The sequence below is a fragment of the Oreochromis niloticus genome, linkage group LG8 (genome assembly GCF_001858045.2).
Source record: "Oreochromis niloticus isolate F11D_XX linkage group LG8, O_niloticus_UMD_NMBU, whole genome shotgun sequence".
NCBI lineage: Eukaryota > Metazoa > Chordata > Actinopteri > Cichliformes > Cichlidae > Oreochromis > Oreochromis niloticus.
In genome coordinates, this window is record NC_031973.2 from 21,868,501 (window position 1) to 21,886,369 (window position 17,869).

The 17,869-nt window shown below is 43.3% G+C and overlaps 1 protein-coding gene across 1 annotated transcript in view; it reads right to left on the reverse strand.

Annotated features, from left to right (window-relative positions):
- snx29 (sorting nexin 29) overlaps window positions 1-16,683 on the reverse strand; it is a 137,658-nt gene extending 120,975 nt beyond the window's left edge. Inside the window, exons 1-11 of the mRNA XM_019362793.2 lie at window positions 16,251-16,683; window positions 15,184-15,248; window positions 13,659-13,711; window positions 11,984-12,108; window positions 11,055-11,235; window positions 10,878-10,948; window positions 8,968-9,225; window positions 6,985-7,381; window positions 5,249-5,361; window positions 4,775-4,874; window positions 4,547-4,629 (exon numbers count right to left, since the gene is read on the reverse strand). Of these exons, the coding sequence (XP_019218338.1) occupies window positions 4,547-4,629; window positions 4,775-4,874; window positions 5,249-5,361; window positions 6,985-7,381; window positions 8,968-9,225; window positions 10,878-10,948; window positions 11,055-11,235; window positions 11,984-12,108; window positions 13,659-13,711; window positions 15,184-15,248; window positions 16,251-16,257 (1,453 nt within the window). The 5' untranslated portion in view covers window positions 16,258-16,683. The remainder of the gene's footprint in view (window positions 1-4,546; window positions 4,630-4,774; window positions 4,875-5,248; window positions 5,362-6,984; window positions 7,382-8,967; window positions 9,226-10,877; window positions 10,949-11,054; window positions 11,236-11,983; window positions 12,109-13,658; window positions 13,712-15,183; window positions 15,249-16,250) is intronic.
- Between the last annotated feature and the right edge of the window lie 1,186 nt (window positions 16,684-17,869).

Consider the following 17,869-nt stretch of genomic DNA (forward strand, 5'->3'; position numbering starts at 1 on the left):
AGTTTATTTCAAATTAAAAGCTTGACCAGATTCTGAAGTTCGATCAGAATAAGGGATTACAGTACCAAGGTTATACAAAATTTTCTGCCTTCTGAACTTCTCTCCGACTGTGGTGATCAGTAACACAGACCTTTATTAGCCAACAGTACCCTGACTGCTGTTACCGGGAAAATCCTCAGACCTGATAATGCAGCAGGCCTTGAGTTCCCTGGTGTAGGAAAATGCTCGGCCATCGATGCCACTGACTGGACCTAACATACCCCACAATGCATCCAACTAGGAAGCTCTGGGATATTATGTGTCATGCATCCAAAGCCACAACATAGCACCACAGACTGTCCAGGAGCTCACTGATGCTCGGATCCAGGTCTGGGAGGGGATCCCCCGGGACAGCATCCACAGGAGTATGCCCAGATGTTATTATGAGTGCGTACAGGCATACGGTCTACGTAGCCACATTATTATATCAGCAGGATCACCTGATGACTTCATCCAGCCCTCACACTGTTGGTGCTTTTACTTTGACTGACTGTTAAAATCAGTAAAGATTTTAAGCTTCAATATTTAGTTCATCAAGATGTGTGATTTAAGTGTTCTGTTATTTATCTATTTGTTTTTGAGCAGTGTATTAACACAAATCCATGGGATCAAATTTAGATTTTTTATATCTTCATAGTGGCAGGAAGGCAATAATAACAGAATGGTGGCTGTCAAGTGCCAGGAGCAAAACTGTGTGACTAAAACTCTGGAGCAGCTCAAGAAAAGATTGAAATGAATCACTGAAAACAAAAAAGGAAGGAGGAAGTCAGTCACCTGACTCGTGTGTGTCAAATCAGAGTTTGATTGCAAAGCAGAATATCTGAAACTGGGCAGGACCACTCGAAATTTTGGATACTGTCGCTCTAAAGTTTGGCTAAAAAAACAAAAAAGAGAGCACCTGAAGCAGTGACAATTCCTGACCATAAGAATGATATATGTCTATGGAGGTACATCAAAAAAGACAAATCAAATAGCAGGTTGGTTTGCTCTGAGGAAAACAGTTTTTTTCCTCCAATTTCTGACATTTCATAGACCAGAAAATCAATTCACAGAAAAAATAACCGTCAGATTAATCCCTAATAAATATAACGGTGACATTTGTGTCATATGTGTGGCAGCAACTTCAGTTTAAAGGTCTCCGGGTCTTTTTCTTCCAGCTTAAAGCGTCAGTCAGTGGAACTGTATCAGCCGCAGCCAAAGTCTCCCAGCAGTCTGCTGCCGGGTGATGTTAATCTCCATCCTGATGTTGAGGACAGATTTGGGCCAGGCTGCGCAGTTGCACGGTGACTCATCTCCATAGTTACGCTCGGAGGTGAGCGTTGAGGTTTCAAAGTGCCTAACTAGGCTGTTACCAGGACTTCCATAAATATTAACCGTGAGACAAGGAGCTAATCCATCCTGCACTTTGCATGTCCTGAATTACACATGTGCAAAGACCTTAGCTTTGTTTTCATGGCTAATGTAGGGGGTCGATAGAGTAGGTCTCTCCTCTAACCCCGGGATAAGTGCCTGTTTGGGGGAGGACGAGGAAAAAGGAGAGGCGAAGAGGAAAAGCGATGACAAGCACAACAGTGAGGAGAAAGGGAAAAAGTCCATTATCTCCACAGCTCCATTCTCCACATCAGCAGGCCAGAAATAAACGTGACCTTTAGTCCAACCACGCGTTCACAGCGGGTGCCACAGACGAGCCATTAGGGACTTCAGTAGAGCCAGACGCCCCTCTGTCCTCACAAGAGGACGTGAACAAATTACAGCACAAGTCTGTGTGCAGAAAGACAGACGCACGCACCTCTGTGCTCACGCTCTGCGTGGAAGAGCCATCTTTCCTGGAAAACAAGACAGCGTGCACTTCCGCCAGCACGTGCATGCCCCGGCTCAATCGTTCCAATAACAGATGCATTAGGCGAGAGCTACGCCTTGTAATAAGGGAGTCTTGTGAATTACAAACTCCATACTCTCCAATCAGTGGACCGCTTGGCCTCATGAGCTGTCAGACCCAGAAGGAAATCACTGAGGCAGAGCTCACACTGCACCCCTCATCCTTCTTTTTTCCCTCCTAACACAGTTTTTCCTTCAGGTTCTCCAGCACGCCTTTAAATAAATCCAGCACCTTCTGAATTCATCAAAAACTTACTCATTAAACAGGCAAACACCGTCATAGGCTGTTTTTACTGCCCTTCAGTGTGCTCTAATGACACAGTACAAATTTATAACACAATCTAAACCTAATCAGCTCGAGTAATTTAGTATTTTGCATGCATCAGTCTGGTGTTTTCACAGGCTCACCGTTACTCTTGTTGACAAGTACACTCAATTCCGCGTATGAAATGGTGGCGCGTCTCTAGGGAAAGTTTAACCTGCAGTTTAGATCAATACAAAGTGGATTTTACCTAAAGGCAAAACCCAGAGTGAAACGCTATAAAATCATCAGGTTTAATCAGACATGTTCTGCGTATTTTTTCTTCTCCTTTCGGACGATTCTGCACGAACCCCAGGGGAACCGTTGTTTTGGCTTAGGTGCAAAAGCAACAGAGGCAGGGAGAGCAAAGTGAATGAGAGTTTTCCAGCTGAGAAAAAGCTCTGATCTTTTACTGAAAATATAAAAACCTTTCTCATTGTGGTCTACTGAACCAAGCCGAAAACGCTATCTCTGCCTCTGTCCACTGGTTTCCTCCTTGTGTGATGTGACCGAGTCTGGAGAGAAGCTCTTTTGCTCTTTAAGGTCTAAATGTGACGTTAGAGTTTCAGGCAGGATTTGTGTTTGAAGGAAAAAATAAAATAACATCCTCCGCTATTGAAATCTGCTATTCTACATCTTTTAAAGGCCTTGTGTAACCATGAAGACCATCCTCTCTGCTCTTTGCCTTTATGAGAGAAATTTTAGATCACCAGCTCTCTCCCCTTCTCTGTCTTTGACCCTCTGGCCTCCTCTTACCGAGGACTAATAGACTAGACGACCACTCAGTCCCGGTGCTTAAGAGCAGTTCCCCCTCACCTTTCCTCCTCTGGCTTTCTCCGTCTTTTTCTCTCTCACACACACACACTAAATCCCAAAATCTCAAACAGCATCCGTCTGGGCGTCTAAGGGTCTAAGCTCTGATTAGCTCCGGGGCACTGAGCAGAACACCAAGCACACTCCAGGCAAGAGGAAAAAAAGTCTGTGTTCAGTGAGCTGGTCGCACACACCAAAATGTCCATCATGTGATTTAATTTCAGTTTTCTGTGTTTTTGTTGTCTTACAGATCAGAAATTTGATGTGAACTACAGGCATTCTAACAATCTGATTTTTGCCTTGCTCCCAAGCAAACGAGTGAGTCCATACAGTACATACCGTCACGTGTCAGAACACTGGAACAACAGTGCCACCTGGTGGATGATTTGACGTAATGAAAACACAATGAACAGGGCTTAACTCACGAAGGGCGAAGGGCATAACTCACTGCAATTAGATCAGTTTATCCGCCAAGAAAAATGACAACAAGGTTTGAAAACACTAATCAGGAAGTTCAATTTCATTTGCTCCGGGTTTCACAGCTGTGGAGAAATTTCCCAAGAAAGACATGTCAGGACTTCCGAAGGATTCATTACGGTCACAAACTTCTGGGCCTACAGCTTGAAATCTGATCATCTTCTGGGTAAAGCCTCGCGAGGAACAGATAATTTGACAAGTGAGATTCCTGCAGTCAAATCTAATGTAAGGTGTTTGTACGTTTGATTCGATTTTAGGAGAGGTTTGTGGCGTTTTGGGCCACTCGTTATTCAGCTGTGCAAACTCAAATTTCTCACACACACATTTTGCTGATAAAAGCAAGTTTAAATTTATGTTTTGAGGTTAGACACGGTGTGTGTGTGTCTGTGTGTGTTTAATGCACATATCACTTTCTGGGCTGAGAGCCTCATGTATCTACATCACCATGCAACGTGCTCACACACAGTTTCAATGAAATATGTACAAATGTTTGGGGGGTTTTTTTTTTAGTTTTTTTAAAGTTGAATTTTTGTTTTTTGTTTTTTTTGCATGCATAAGTGCACAATTTTACAAATTCTGCAATCATGCATGCAAGAAAATAAAAATATTAATTGAAAACATTTTTTTCTTTTTTCCTGAAATTTCCTACTTAAATGAGTATTTTGTTGTGTATCCAGCAGGTGACTCTTAGCAATGTGTAATTAATTCTTCTGTTCCTCTTAAGGTGTTTTTTTCCCCCCTCATACTCCCAAGAAACTAATGAGGGTCACAAATAAATGCGCGAGTAACAACATGTTTTTGTTTGGAAACCAACCCACAGCGCTGCACTAAAAGAGATCAAATCCATCTTGTTCGTGGGCATGTTTGAACCTTTCTTGTCCAGAGTGACTGAATAAAATATGCTGCTCAGCTGTCGTGAATCACATGCGTCAAACACCGCAATGATTCATATCACAGAACAGGTTTGGGAACATTAAGAACAGAGAGGAGGCGAGAAATAGTAAGAGACAGACAGCCGGATAAAGAAGGCACACTCACCCACTGTCATGGACTCGGGCAATGCAGATGTTGACAGCGAGCTGGAGAGCGGAGCAGGCTGCGTTGTTGGACTGGACTCCATACTGAAAGAATTCGAAAGAGGAATCAGATAATCTTGGAATTGCTTCTTATTTTATTTTGCACATTAAGCTGCAGCACAACGTCACATCGAGGAGGCCTGGAAGTGAAGAACGTTTCACAGCACTTCTGCCTGAAACGACAGCTTACTTGAACGTGAGCTGAGATCTGCTGCTGCTCTCGCAGTTTCCCACTGATCCTGCCGACTCACACTGAACAGGAAATGCGGCCGTGTCTTCCACAGAGCTCACTGAAACAAAGTGAAAGTAAAGCTGGAAGCCAAAAGAGACAGTCTCTGCGTTTCATTCGATGAAATAAATCCTTCACAGAAGCCATAAGCCGCTTTGATCAGCAGTAAAAACAGTGCATGCCTACCGCAAGAGAAACAGGGAACATGTCCCTTTATGGCCTTTCAGGTCCCCCATCAAAGTGCCAGAGGCACTGATGTGTGAATGCTATGTTTGCCTAGATTGCATAAAATTGTGTACTCCTGATTGATCCTTGTGATATCATTTTGGGACAAGAAATTTAATGAGTTCCCACAGAACTACAATCAATCTTTGGCTATCTGTGTGAAATGTGCATTTCCACTGTGACGTGAGCCAGTATCAGCTGCTGCAGTACCTGACTGAGGGTCGGCAGGGTTCACAGGAATGAGGATGTCTGAGCTGCTGTGTCCAACCATGACTTGTAGAGGGCTCCACGTGGACACGCTGGACAGGCTGCCCACCACCACCCTAAAACAGCACACTCTCGGTCAGTTTGCTGCTTGAGCAACCAGTGAATAAATTGACCCACAGGTCAGTTTATTGTGGCGTGTTCAAAGTCTGACACACCTGTAACAGACACACCTGTTAACACAGCATAATATTAATAATCAGCCAATCACACAGCATAAACCAAGTGCATGTAAGCATACAGACATGAGCGGCTGATATTAAACCAAGCTTTTCCTGGGGCAGAAAGATAATTTAAGGGACTTTGAATGTGGCAGGGTTGTTGGTGCCAAATGATCGTCTGACTAATTCAGAGACTGCTGATCTGACTTTCCCACACAACCACCTCTAGAATCTACAGAGAACGGTCCAAAAAAAAGAGAAGATAATCATCCAGTGGCATTTCTCTACAACAGTAACCATTCTACAAAAGCAGCAATAACTACACCAGCTGCCACTACTGTCAGTTAAAAACAGGAAACTGAGGCTACAATTAACACAGGCTTGCCAAAACTGGACAAAATGAGACTGGAAAAAGTTGCCTGGTCTGTTGAGTCTCGATTAACTGCCCAATGTTTGCATGGTAGAGTCAGAATTTGACATAAAACCAGGGGGTATCAAGGGTTCAGACGGCTGATGGTGCTGCTATAATTTATCAGGGATATTTTCTTGTCACACTTTGAGCCCTTTAGTAAAACAGAGCATTGTTTAGATGACGCTCTCTACCCGAGGATTGTTTCTGACCATGTCCATCTCTGTTCGACCACAGTGTACCTTCTTCTGATGGCTAATTCTAGCAGGATAATGCACCACCTCAATCATCTCAAACCCATTAGCTGAACATGACAGTGAGCTCACTGTACTCCACATGTGCAGCCGACAGTGTGATGTTGTCATGTCAATATGGACCAAAATCTCTGAGGAATATTTCCAGCACCTTGCTGAATCTCTGCCATGAAAATTTAAGACAGTTCAAGTTGAAAAAGGGGATCCAGCTCAGGACTAGTAAGGTGTACCTAATAAAGTGTCTGGGGAATGTGTATCTATTTGAAATCTACAAATTAGAACTTTCTGCTGTTCATGTATGTTTCCGCCACCCTGGGAAAGCGCGGCTCACAGTTTGAAAACCTTTGGTATAAATAAATTCTGTATCTTTTTGTGGTATTACACAAGCATACATTTTATACATACATTTAAAACTGAGCGCTAAAAGTATAAAAAGGCAATCTAACTGAAGTAATTTTCTTCTGGTCTGCAGACTAGACTGTTCATGTGTAAGATGCTCAGTTTTGTAGAAAACAATTAGAGAAAAAGGGCACCAACGTCTCTTTCCAGAAGTCATGATCATGACCCGAACTATTTTTATTTTCTACCAAAACTAAACACCCCCCAGCCGGATCACCGTGCAGGAGCAGCCATGCATCTAGCTGTGACGAAAGGCTTATGCTCATGACAGTGTGACAGTCAACAGTCCTTCAGCTCAAATGTAATGTTAGCGAGCTGCACGCAGAAGGAAAAAAGCTCCTGCATTCAAACTGCTCACACGCTGCTTTTTGCTGAATTTCTCAAATATATTTTTTCTGCTGTGAGCACCAAAGTCTAAAGTACAACCACTACTAGTCTACTTCGGTTCTTTTCACTCACTGATCACTCGGTATCCTCTCTTCCTCTTGGGTTTGTGCTCTAGGCTTATATATCTCCTCCTCTTCCTCCTCGTTGTCTACACTCTTGCTGTCAGGCAGCGGAGGCGCCGTTATGGGAGGTGTGCGGCAGGGATGCGGGGACCCCACCCAGCTGACTATGCCCGGCTCAGACACGCCATTCTGGGCAAGCGACTCAGAGAAGACCGGCTCTAAAGGGTCTATCCCTTCCTCCACACTGCTCTGAGCAGGAGCGGTGTGACTCTTCCTCATCCCTCCAATCTTCTGGGAGTCGTCTTCCCCGTCCTCCTCATCCTCAGCTCCTCCATCCAGATCATCATCAAAGGAAATGATGTTGGTGATCTTTTTTTTCTTCCGCCGCTCCTTCCTCAGCCCTGAGTCTGGGTGGAAAAAGATTTTTTAACAAAGGAGTGAACAAAAACTTACACATTTTTAAGGTGTATACTTTCATCTTACAAACAGCTGTAATGTTTAAAAGACTAAAACACTAACTTAGACTTAGATAACCTGCATACTGACATTTTTACCATGTGTAATAACTGAGACACGGGACACATAACAGTCATTTTATTCATCTTATATAGAGAAAGCAAAGCCCTTTGTGGTTATTCAGTAGATTTTTCCAGTAAAAGCTAAAAAATCAGCACTAAAACATCTATGGATTACAAGCTGTAGCTACTGTGATGTCGCTCACTGATCAGTGAAGTCCCATTTGAAGCCTCAAACTGAGTATTTTGGCCAGAGGTGGAAGACTGCATGAAAAATTTAAGATCACCACCTATTCAATAATGGTTGAAACAATTGACCGAGACCAAAAATGTTTACCGACGTTATAAACTGAATGAGAAATCGGCTTTTCTCATAGACCTCTATATAACTGGACATCTCTTTGCAACCGGAGCGCTCGCGCCCTGCTAGTCATTAAAAAGAGACCCAAAATACATCTCTCTTTTATATACAGTCTATGTTATCGACATAGCACACTGCGATTACCAGCTGCTTTGGCTGAATGCAGATTTTGCATTCATGATTTAAGTGTAAGGTGAAAGAACTATTTACAGTTTAGTTTAAGTGCTTTTAACTGGTATTTGTGCAATGCAAAACTCAAAAATTGTACTGAGAGGAGGGAGGGAGAGGACTGGCAACAGAATTGGGAGCAGTCCTGTTTGCAAATTACAGAACATGTGCACTTCTATCCATCCTCAACTGTGCATAATGAGAAAAAAAAACAATTATGTGTATTATCTGCCGATTCTGCCTCTGCTGACAAATGTGGTGAATTTCCTGGCGCCGTGTCTTCATCCTCGAGACCAACACTGGCTTTGGTTTTTCCTCCTCGTTTGGAAAGTAGCTGATAAGCTAGACTCATGATGACTGTTAAGCAATTATCATCATTTCTAAGGCTTTTGTGAGAAACAGATGAATGACAATAAAAGAAAGTCTGTCTCCTTCCTCTCAGAGCCAAAGAGGCTGGCTGTGCATTAGCAAGTCTTCTAGCGGTGAATAATCTGAATAGGCTTTCCCACTCAGAGGAGCCGGCGCAGCAGCTTAGAATTTCATTTACATTCATTTCAGCAGAAAGTTTCAGCAGCGCACAGCTAAAAGTCTAAAGGCGCTTTAGTCCCGTTGAGGAGAACATATGGAGAGAAAATGGTGTGAGTTTCCCCCCGACGGGACAGACTTCTAAATGAGGTCAGACTTCACGGTGGGATTCTTCTCTGCTGCAGATGCCTCGAGCTGCATCCTTGTTTAAGCATCCATTATGGAAGCACAAACTGAGCCATATGTTGCTTTTTGCTGGTTTTGTGACACTTAGAAAAACACATATACTGCAATATTGCAATACTAAAACAAAGCAAATAAACAGAAAGCGTTTACAGCGCCATTTTGGATCAATCAAGAGCAAAACTGAAAAAAAATCATCAATTTCTTGCATAAAGCAAGTCAAACACTGCTGTTGCCCTACCAGCAGAGGTGCTGCGTGGCACCACGGGGAGTGGGTCGGAGGCCCCGTCCACTTTGGGGGTGAAGCCAGGCACCACAGCTGTGGCTGTGCCGATCTCTCGCAGCAGGCTGCTAACCCCCTGAGTGGACTCTTTCCACAGGCTGCCGATGCCCTGCGTGGACTCCTTGAGGAGGTGCGACACTGAGGACCCTCCGCGTGTTACGGCGCCGTTCAGGTCGCTGTTGTCAATGTTGATGGCAAACAGAATGGAGTTCAAACCTGAGCACAGCAGACGGAGAGAGAAGGAGGTGAAATGTAATTTAGGCCCGCTAGAGCACATGAAGCTTTTGAACTTTCTTTGTGCTTGCTAAGTATTTCTGGGTGCACACAACAAATCTGCCCGAGATGTAAAAAAGAAGAAGAAGAAGAGAGGAGAAACGCTCTGGCACAAGATCAGTGGTTTACATTCTAAATAATTTTATGGTTTGTTTTCATCCGAGTTGTGCTCATCAATAGTTCAACAGCACCAGTGCGCCCATTAACATAAATGGGGTCGGAGCTTAAACTGTCAGCAAAAACCCACTCATGCTTAACAAGTAAAGTGCAAAGTCAGTCAGTTTCCTGTGTTTTACAGCGGCTCTGTTTGTGTGAAGCCATTTCAGAGAGACTGAGTGTGGTTGGTAATACATGAGAACATAACATTTAAAGACTAAAAATGCAGCCATAAGTTGGCTGGATTTAAATCTTGCAATATGTAAATTCTAATAATGGGGCAAGAAATATAGCCCAACAAAAGGACCGCATTTTAAAAGGGAACCTCAGGCTGAAGCTGAAAAACGAAGCCAGTGTGGAGGTGCAGCAAACTGCACGTCCTAGAGTTTTATAGAGTCTCCAACAATTTGAATGGCGGGTGGGAGCTGACATGGACATCCGTAGCTCCCTGGCTGCCTGTTAGGCATTATCTGAGTCGCTGAGCTGACCTTTTTAACCTTGTTAATAAGACATACCCTGCTGTGTGGCTAATTACACCAACAGGCCATCCAGCAAGTTGGTGCTTTGTTTTAAGCTGTGGTGAAATGTACGCAGCTCTAGCTACCTAGAGCCTTCTGTCTGCAACTAAATAGCTTTAGCCAAAATGCTAATATTCAGGTGGCAGTATAGAGGCCACCGTCTGATGTCAGAGTGGCTACATCCAGCTTAAAGTTAAATTTGCTTCAACTTATGTTGCTTAAGCTTAACTTATAACCAACTCATACAGCACTGTGCAAAAGTCTTGCACCACTCCTCATTTCTTTATATTTTGCTAGAAAAATTCATTTTTACATTTATCATGAGCCTGAAAATGAAAACTTGGTATGATCACCTTTTTTGTTGAGCACAGTCTGAACTCTCTGAAGTCCTCATGAGTCTAATCTTCCCAAGGAAATGAGAAACTGGGACTACTGTGGAGCGCCGAACCAATAAACTTATAAATAGAGCAAACTAATGCTGAGCAGAACAGTACAGCTTATTGGTCTTCTGGAATAGTTCTCCAGGCTTCTTAAAGGACATTCAAAGCTCTTCTTTGGATGTTGGCTACCTTTTGTTCTGTTCTCTGTCAAGAGATGTTTAGGTCCGGGCTCTGGGGAGGCCAATCCATGACTGATAGGGTCCTGTTATGTGTTTTTCTATTCGGGTATGCTTTATATGTACTGGAGGTGTGTTTGAGATCATGTTCATGCTGAAAAATGAAGCTGTTACCAATCAGATGCTTGTGAAATGATGTCGTATGGCTGATCAAAAGTCTGATTACAAGAAATTCCTGGGTGAATCAAGACTTTTGCACAGTGCTGTAAGTCTATAACCCTCTTGAACCCTATATTCTCCTGCTGTGTTAGCAAACTGTTTAGTGTGTTTACCACCAATAATTTAATGCCAAAACACAAGCTCACCTGCAGCCATGGTGGGAAGCATACTAGCTCTCTCTTCATCGAGCACAAAAGCCCAGTCTTCATAGTAAGATCTAGAAAACACAAAAGATCTATAAACAAGCGAAAAAGAAAGAAAAAATCCCACCTAGCCGAGAAAATGTGTGCGGCGCATAACTGACGAGGGGGCTTGTCACTAACCCGAGACGGGGGCGGTCAGCCAGCAGCGTGTGCAGGTAGCGCTCCAGCGAGTGCTCATTGAGGGCGCAGCGCAGCCAGGCACGACCTCGGCCGAGCTCTGAGGAGATCTGGCGCAGGGAGTAAAACCGCTGGAGCTCGTGGCGGTTCAGGTGCTCCTTCACGTAGAACCAGAAAGTCAACTCTAGCGAGGGGGACAAAAGGAAAGAGGAAGAATAATCTCCACCTCACTTGTAAAAAACAACTGCTCTGGAGTTAAATAAGAGTTCAAAAGGTCAGAAAAGAAGCTGCAAAAGAAACTCCAGGACTCTCTCAGCACATGCCCCCTCTCATTAACAGAAGAGGGGACCCCTCACACACCGCTCACACAGCTCCATCCCGACCGTCTCCATCCTTTGTTCTCTCAGAACTCAAACTGTTTTATTCTTATCTATGGCACAAGAACTGGAATATAAAAGAAATTTTTAAAAAGTATATGCAGGTCTGTTTTGTTGTGTTTTCTGAGGTGTGGTAATTAATAGGGATGAGCGTTATGCTGCTGGTTTGCATACAATCACCATGTGACCTCAGAGAAAATTAAAACTATTGTATTTCTAGCACTGTCAGAGGCCCTGGCTTCATTAGTAAGCTCCAAATCCTCAGGTTCAGGCACAAACCTGTCTTCTAACTGCCTGTGAAATACAGAAAAGCATTGCATATGCTAATAGATATACATGACAGAAGTCACGCATTTGTCCTCAACAGCAACACTGTCTTAATATTCCACAGAATAAACTGTGTGGTTGTAGTTTTTAAGGATACAAATCTACAGGAGCCGCCCAGACTTTTCGCAAGTCTGCTTATCCAAGGTCACAGAGGGCTAAAGTGAAGTTTCTGCTCCGCTTTTCAACTTTAAACCCACAATTTCACAGCCGTACGGGAACCTGGCGTACCTGTTTCAGTCTTGCTGCTGAAGCCTGCGGCCTGTTTGAGAGCGGCAGCTGTGAGGGCCAGACCTCTGCTCTTCCTCAGACCGTGCTGCAGCACCGCTTCAAACTGTGCGCACAGACAGATCACCCTGCAGAGACAAACACAGGTTAGGATAACATGAAGATAAGCGGGTGGGGGTGTCACCCACTAGACAGAACAGCCCTGTCACCCTGCTGTGCTTTTTATGCTGCACTGAAAATGTTGCTTTGGCTGTACATTCAGATGAAACTACAACTAATCCATGTTAATGTTCAATTAACTGAGTGCTTCACATATCGAATGAGATATTCTCCTAATGTAGATAGTCTGAAAGGCCTGAGGTTAAACCCAGCTTCACTTTATGGGATTTAGCCTCACATTTGAATCTCATAAATCTACCATAGATATAAGATTTCTTTCATACAAGATTGCAGTAGCTCTCACACGCCTTCTCTGGATGACCTCCATGCTCTGTTTGTGTATCCCTTTTCTACTGAGCTCTCCAAGACCCTAATGTGGCAGCTTTACCTAAGGTTATCCCTGCAGCTTCAACTCTCCGCCCTTTTGGGTCCTGAGCTTTCTGAGCTTTAGTATCCAAGAATGAGAGGAAGCGACATTCCCTTGTGTCCTATGTTTGCGCTACGCACCTATACTGAATGCACTCCGACTGTGTTTTTCTATTTTGTTAGTTCTGCCAGAGGCAAAGTTCTCTGTAAGCAGAGGCCCTCTCGCTGGATTGTGGAGGCCATCTACCTGGCTGGCAGCAGCAGGGATCTCACTTTTTACAGTTAGAAGGCACCTTCGAGCAGGGGCATGGTAACATCACAGTTTTACATTTAAAGGGCCGTCTGTGCTGCAGCCAGCTGCTCACCGCCACACACTTTTTCCAGCTCTACTATTATGATGTGATGGCAGGGAGGGGTGTCCTTTTCTGCTGGGTATACCATGTGTCACGGTACTGGTCGCCAACTTTAAGATGGACTGAGGAGAGGTGGAAACTATACTGTGGACCATACAGTAAAAACGAATTCCTTTTGGAAGTCGTGGCTACAGCATCCTCTGACCTACAGAGGAGACAGGTCATTCATCCTACTACTAGCACGCAGTTTGAAAAACAGCTTTCGTGATGAAACAGGTGCATTAGTGCCACTAACCAGTCTTTTATAAATGCTCTTCATCTAAAAGGCGGACATAATATTGAATCTTAAAAATTGGTACTCAGAGCTGAAAATGAGATCTGAGCAGCACAGAACATGAATCAATAGTATTCTCTCTCAGCGTGAAGCTCTAATGAAACAAAGTTGGTACATCATTTTTCTTACATAGCCACCATTAACATCATAAAGGAGAACTTTCTCACTGCTCCGATATGATGGAAAGTCTGCTAAAGCTCTCAGACTGAACAAAAAACAAAAAAAACTATTATTTTCCATCTAAAAAAAACAATTTTGTTGTTTAGAAAGTAACCGTCAAAGCTGGGCATACTGCCACATCGCTGTACTGAAAAGGCTGGAGGTAGCGCGAGCACGTACTGGAGCCTAAAGCACTACATCATCGATGACCTGGAGCTCCACACGTAAAACAAAGCACCATTTAGAATGATAAATAATCACAGTGATAAAGCAAAAGAATTTCTGGGTAACAGGCAGCTCCTCTTACCTGCTGTCTGAGTCTGTGGCGATCTCCTTTCTTCCTCCAAAGCGGATTTGGCACTGGGAAGATATGAGGAAATTGCTTTTTTCTTTCCTTCATGCATGTCTGCTAGGTTCAAAAAGTCTAACAGCACCTTTCAAAGCCTTAAATTGCAGATCGTGTCCTGCTTTAGTCCTCTACGGACACTACGGAGGGTATCTGTGCTACATCTCCTGGCCTGTGGTTACAAGATTACAGACAAAATAAAAGAATTACAGAAAATGATTTAAAGGTCAAACTGTTTCTGATCTGACCTTCATGAATTAACTGTAGGGGCTTGGCTGGTGCTGCAAACCTGAGAAGGAAGCTTGTCTGACTGGCAGCACTGGTCTCAGTTTTGATATTTGCATTTGACACAGTGTGAGAGTCCAGCCCAGCTCCGATACGGTGCATGCAGTTTCATCTTCCCTCAAAGCATCACGCCAAACCCGATCCAGTAGGATAAGAGTTAAGGGGGTTTTTTCTCCTCGGACGTTAAAAAGTATCCCGTGTCAAAATAAGTTGAAACACTCTGTAAGGTATAGATAAAAATCGAAAGACACTCTGCACCCATTTCAGAACTGAGACCAGCAGCTGCTGTGTAGACAGTGAAACAGTATATTTCATTTCCATATATTTGCTTAATGTGGGATTTCAGCTGCTAAACAGTTCAGGACGTGTTTTAAATGCAACCAGATTGTGCAGCCCTGCTGTTATGAGACATGGAGGACGTGATCTGGCACCGTCTCAGTCAAACAGGTACGGCCTTCTCTGACAAAGACATCGCCCGGACGGCACCATATGTGGCACCAAATAAAGTAATGAGTAACTATGAACAGGGTGGAGAAGCCTCCTGCATCTTCACTTATGAAAGACACAGATCGTTTTAGTCACACTAGAGTAAAAACAGAACAAAAATAGAGCCACTTGCAGTCAAAAGTTAATGAGTTAATGCACATTTGTGAGAGTTTTTCAGTCTTTTATTGCTCCTGTGCCAGCTTTTTGAAACTGATTCCTGGCATTTAATGCAAAACGTGTATATATTTATTCATATTTTTCAACTACTTTCAATTAAAAATCCTAGGTTTCACTATCTTTATTCATATTTTACAAACAACCGCAGCTTTTTTTGGAATGGGGTTTGTATTCATGGTCATTGTGTTCTTTTAGGTAGGACCCTACCCATGTTTGTAACTTTTTTCAACAGAATATTGGGTTACAGAGGCCGTCAACAGAGCTCGGTTTTACTTCCTCCATTGTGTTTATAGAAAGGGAGATAGAAGGAACTGTAACAAATTCAGTCACCGCAAAAATGTTGACCAGGAATTTTAAAAAAAGCATGTTCCAAAGAAAAGATCACTCAAACTAGTCACACATTTAATGTGAGCTGATTTCCTGACCATAAAAGCAGAGGCTTAAAATTATTAAACCTCACTCAGTCTATGTGGACTGCAGCACTGATGATAATTTGTCGTCTCCAGCTTAAAGAACGTCCAGATAACCGGTAACTCACCTGCTTCACAGCATCCAGCAGCCTCTCCAGGAGGTTCTGCCTCTTCGTATCAGTCTGCTGGGTGCCTGCGGAGGGTAACACAGACAAAAACAAGAGGAATGAGGAAAATGACGGTGCCACAGATTAAATTTCCCATCATTTATTGTTACTCCATTCATTATTCATGACAATGAAGGAGGAAATGAAGTTGTGTGGCAAGTAATGGCTGCTGGCAATCAACATAAATAAACAAAACTGACTTTGAAGTTCTGCGTTTAAGGACTGCTGAGCTCCAACTGCGACAGGACGCGCCTATGGACATAATATTACAGGGTACTGTGAGGATTCTTTAACCTCTAGAAGCACTCTGGAACAATGTTTTATATTAACATTTTATGGGCGAGTGAATTATCCAGAAAAAAAGAGCAGACGAATCAACATTAGTAATCATTAACCCTGCAGCCCAGACAGCATATTCATAATGGCAATGATGATGCTTGTTGTCTCAAAGGTTTCAAGTCATAGAAGAGCAGCCAACCCAGTCATGTGTTTCCTCTGGAGCACCTGTGAGTTTGCAAAGGGACTGAAGCTACTTTCATCCACCAGCTTGTTTACCTGTGAATTTAGGCCAGGAGCTTGTTAAACACACACCTCTTACCGTAAGCTTCAAGGCTTTCCAGAGACTTCAAGCATACTTCCCTCATATAAAAACTATTAGGTGTTTTCCAGCTTTGAGTCACAGTTGGCCTATGCATTATGGGGTTTCCAGTTGTTTACACACTGGAAACATTTGCAAAAAGAAGACACTTTTAAGACTTTTATTCCTGAGAAATCCCACTTAAATTGTGCAGAACTGCTTCATTTTCCTGTAGCATTCTTGATCTCGACCTATCGTTTCAACAAAGCTAGCAAAAAGGGGGGAAAACCATGTGTCGAACATTATCAAACATTATGGAAACCTGCTAAAAGGCCCCCAAATGAAACTTAGAAAGTCTCACCAAGTTTCTGAGCAATCTCCTGCAGGCGTGATTTGACAGGTTGTGATTTTATGGGTAAGAAACAGAAAGCAGTGAAACAGCTAATCTTACCGTTCATCCTTATAAACAGACTGCAGTAGCATCCGAGCTAAACACTTCCCCACTGATACCATTCATCCCTTGCTGTCGCCTTTAATCACAAGAGGCTAGCGATGCACCGGGACCATGCTGTCTCTTTGGCCGAGTCGGACCCACCCAACGGCGGCGTGAGGACTGATGCTCAGTCGGTGAACAGCGAGGCCTGCCGGTAAGCCGCAGGGCTGTGAGTCTACCACTCTGACATGTAGGAGTTGCACACAGCCAAACACACGAGTAAAGTGCGACACGCACGAACCGGAGTGTGATTTCTAACCAGCTACAGGACGGGTCTAAGGTGTGTTGGACCGTTTCGGACAGAAACTGACTATTTTCGGTTTGCTGCCTGTGACACTGCGAAAAAGGGAAACGGAGGACTGACATAGCAGCGCCAGGGTCACATGACAAAACACACAGTCGTCATATGACGGCTAAGCGGAAGTGGGAGTTGTAGTCTTTAGAACTCTAGCGCTTGAAACAGAAGTAAAAAGCATTAAATATTTTATCTGAAATCAAAAGTGTAGAAAACGTTTTACACTAACCCTGCCACAAGGGTGCACAAGCTGGTTTTCCCCTAGAGATGTCCCTAATTCAATTCAGTTTTAATTAAATAGCGCCAAATCACAACAATGGGGCTTTATATTGTAGGGTAAAGACCCTATAATAATACAGAGAAAATCCCAACAGTCATATCCCCTATGAGCAAGCACCTGGGAACAGTGGGAAGGAAAAACTCCCTTTTAACTGGATGTTAACAAGTTCAGGTTTGGGTGGGGTCCATGTTAACAATGGCTGCCTCAGGTGCTGTTGGCCAACAAGGTGCCAGTGCAAAACTAGTCCACCGCTGGCCAAAGACAAAGGAAGAGAAGAAAAGTGGTGCAAAGTGTTTAAACATTGTTCTTTGTTTTGCGAAGATACAAAGAATTTTTGACTCTTTGCTGAAGTAACTGTTATAATCCTACTTAATTAACAACACAAAGTTTTTTCCATCAATATCTTCTTTTTTGCTGCTCTTTTGGGGGGGTCACCTTAGCAGATCATCACACCAACCCTCTGCCCTCCTTCCCAACATCCATTAATCTCTTCTAGGTTCTTCCCTTTTCCTGCTGCCTGGCACCTCCATGTTCCTTTGTCCAAAATATCCACTGTTCCTTATCTGCACATCCAAACCATCTCAGCCTTGCCTCTCTAACTTTGTCTCCAAACCGCTCAGGCTGAGCTGTCCTTCTGATGTCCTCATTTCTAATCTTATCCTTTCTGATCAGTCAGAATGAAATGAAAATGTTAAAATTTTTAACTCTGCCACCTCCAACTCGGCCTCTTTTGCTTTTCTTGTGAGGATCTCACAATATACAAAGTAAAAGGACGTTATACTTTTGTAATATACATGAACTTTCATTCATTAATTGCAGAAGCAGGTAGTTTTAAATGCTTTCATACTGCTGCATAGCTTAATCTACAGTATAAGAATGCAGGATCATACAGTCACATGAACAAAGAAAAGTTTTCACAGGGTAGTTTTCAAGTTTAAGCTCAGCCAAAATCGGTTCGTGCAAGAAGGCAATGATCTCAAACACAGCAGCAAATCTACAACA